This window comes from Hordeum vulgare, chromosome 4H (assembly GCF_904849725.1).
Source record: "Hordeum vulgare subsp. vulgare chromosome 4H, MorexV3_pseudomolecules_assembly, whole genome shotgun sequence".
Lineage (NCBI taxonomy): Eukaryota > Viridiplantae > Streptophyta > Magnoliopsida > Poales > Poaceae > Hordeum > Hordeum vulgare.
The window spans coordinates 539,425,922-539,429,270 of record NC_058521.1 but is presented as its reverse complement, the minus strand read 5'-3'; the positions used below and the strand labels follow the sequence as shown (position 1 = coordinate 539,429,270).

Sequence of the window (3,349 nt, the reverse complement as noted above, 5' to 3'; positions counted from 1 at the left end):
CGGTATAAATAGATTGGCAGGACATGTTGGTGGAAATTAGTTGAATGTATGTCCCTTTTGTGATTCAGTAGTTACTGATGGGAAGGGAATATCTATCTTTTACGGTTTGGCATCCATTGAATAGTTGCATATCTGTCTTGCATGGGTTTGTATCAATAAATTCATGCTTATAAAGCATGCATTAAAAGTTCTATATCCATCTTATATGGATTAGTGAGAATTTATTTGATGGATGCAATAAAGTAACACCCCACATGAAAATGTGCGGCTTTCATACAAAGTTGCTATGAGTGACAGAAAAAATAGTCTGAGATATGATCTATTGTCCTGTGAAAATGGTTTTGATGATGACCTGGCAACCCTTTTTGCATATGTGACAACACAATCAACATGAAGAAAAAAACATGGAGACGGCAGGTGAATAATATAAATAAATAAAACTTGAGTTCTTCTGTATAGGCATGCGCGCAATCGACGGGTTGGGGTTCCCCAAAGCAGCAGCCGCGAGAGGAACGGCGACAGGTTATGTGGGAGGAGGAGGAGCATATGTGATCTGATCTGGGTGGTGGCAAGGGTTGCCAAAGCGTCCAATATATAGGCGGGCAGGTATGGAGACCTGGGACTGAGCCCACCACTGAGTCGACTAGAACCCACGATCTTACGTCTTAGATTCACAGCATGTTTGTCATGACTTGCAGTTAATTATCCCCTCCTGATTGGTAAAAATAAAGCGCACACATGACATAGGCCTAAGCTTATATCTTCAAGAAAGACAACACACATGACGGACGGAGGAGGAGCTCCTATGAATCATTCCTTATCTCAATAGCATGTGAAAGAAAATCTCTTATAAGTAGGTCACATCTCTCCTTCACTCATGAGGTGGCACTTAACTTATTACCATGTCATGAGACCCCACATGGGCCTTTGAGATTTTCAAGGAATTGTTTTACTTATGTGCCCTAGGAGTATCTATAATTCAACACTAGTCCCTCAATCTTATTTCTTTACATAATTCACATGAACTATCTTTTTAAGACTAATTCACATGAGCTATCTCCTTTTTAGAAGTACTCACATTAACTATCTACAACTAGTTGCTCTGGCGTAGCTAGGGTGGCCCATGCCTATGGACCATTCTGCAATTCCGCCATAGCCATTAGTGTGGATTTTTTTATTCAAAAGATAAATTTATGTGAATACTTCACTACTGGACCATCTTGGCCCATTGGGCTTCGTCACTGTTGCTCGTTAGCTATCCACCACCTTGCCTAGCTCACCCTAGAAAACACCATTCCTTGCATGTTACCCTTCCCTCGTTTGAACATCAAGATATTTCCCTTGTTTGATCTTATATACTTGATCAGGAGGTTAAACTTGTAACATTTGGCGGGGCAGAGGAGGGATTACAGACTCAAGCGAAGGCCTATCGTGGTAGAGAAATTTTGCGAAACATGCGCCCGCATAATCATGAATTAATCAAGCAGATTTATCAAATTTATATATATTCTCCCAACTTCCAAACTCTTGTACGCAAAAGGCACCTTTATTCGATTGTGAAAATAGGCACCTAGTCCTCAAAATTTCTCATTACATTGAGAAACCATACAACCATAGTGGCTAATGCTCCAAATCGATCGCTTGGTTGGCCCGGCGAAAGGAGATGAGCTTGCGGATGGTGATGAACGGTGATTCCTTCTCGAACACCTCTGCCTTGTACATGCCAACCTTGACACCAACCTGCAATGCTTGGATAGTAAGCCGGTAGTTCATGCCCTCGGCCACGATCTGCACCGCACCGCACACCACCTTTTGGAACCTGAGCCCATCGTTGGCAACCTTGCCATGCTTCACAACCGTCCAGTTGCCGAGGTCGTGGACATGTGGGTCGCTGGTGTGCATGATCGGAGTCCAGGGTCCATCGAGCGCCACTCCAGGCTTAGTGACGGCATAGAGGGTTCCAGCAACAATGAGGAGGAGGAGGCTGGTCCTCATGGTGATGAGTGTCGGGTGGGGGCTAATCCTTCCTTGAGATGGAGGACAATGAGATGGGGCTTGCAAAGAATGAGATAGAGCAAGGAGATCGTGATGAATCACAGAGTATTTAAAGAGAGTAGATTTGATGCATTAGTTAGAATTAATTAAATCATATCTAGTATTAATTGGTAAAATTTAATGTTGGGTACATAATATGCCAAATCTGTTGCCTCTTGGAGGAGAGGAGGAGAACTTGTAGGGCATGCGTGGCCATTAGATTTGCTGCATTAGTCGGAATGAATTATAGGCGTATCTAAAATCAATTGCTTCAAATTAATGTTGGGGCATAATATATTCGATATGTGACCTTTCGAGACAAAATGAGATTGAGCAAGGAGAGGAGGAGAAATTATAGAGCGTTTAGGAGAAATTGTAGAGCATTTAAATAGATAATATTGCAAACCAACCCGTGGTTGGATGGTTAGGAGGACTGTGGTATCCCCTGCCTATCAGAGTTCAAGTCCCAGACTTAACGTTGGTGCTTGCATTTTTCTGGATTTATTCTAGGTCTTTCGACGATGTGCCTTCAGTGGGTGGAGACATTCCCGTTGACAACGAAGGCGTCAGTGGCAACTTTGTCAATCTCAAGATGATGTGCCGGCTTAGTCTATCGAAGGTGCTCCTAGGGGTAGGGTGTGCGTGCGTGCGTTCATAAGGGTGAGTGTACGTTCATATATGTGAGCGACTTGGATTGTACTCTACTATTTTTTTTAGATAATATTTGATGCATTAGGCCATCTACAATCATACTCAATTTTTGGCTACGTAAACCAATTATGGGGTAGAGGAGAGACTCGGTGAGAAGATTTGGTTAGCCAACAAAATTCTGCTTTTAAAGCATACTAAAAATCGGATACAGATATTTTAAACTTGCTATATTGAATTGCATTATTTTTTTCCAATAGTTGAACAAAACTCCCTGATATTTTATAAATCACCCTCACACGCAAGAAAACATAAGCATAGGTGACGGAACCTAAACCAATAGATCTTGATGCAGGGATCCTAACACTACAAAATGTGTGCTATTCTCTAACTAAAACCCTAGTGACGAAGAACATACCTTCACCTAAGATCATTATTTATGGCGGTAACCGTCACTAGCAGATTTCCTCCCGGGCCAGCGTCCTTGACAACTTAGGTGCAGGGCCGTCTCCAGAAATTTGGGGGCCCGGGACAAAAAATCAAAATAGGGCCCTATTTTTTGCTTTAAGTTAGCAAATAAAAGGGAAAAGGAAAGAACAAATGAACCAAAAAAAGGTACTGAGCAGAAAAGGAAAAAAAGAAACAGAAAAAAATAGAGGAAATTATC

The 3,349-nt window shown here is 42.0% G+C and overlaps 1 protein-coding gene across 1 annotated transcript; it reads right to left on the bottom strand.

The window, feature by feature from the left end:
* Positions 1-1,530: 1,530 nt before the first annotated feature.
* On the bottom strand, positions 1,531-2,091 carry LOC123446846 (putative cysteine proteinase inhibitor 7). The gene has a single exon (XM_045123383.1). The coding sequence runs from the start codon at positions 1,993-1,995 to the stop codon at positions 1,621-1,623; it is 375 nt and encodes a 124-aa protein (XP_044979318.1). The 5' UTR covers positions 1,996-2,091; the 3' UTR covers positions 1,531-1,620.
* Positions 2,092-3,349: the final 1,258 nt, after the last annotated feature.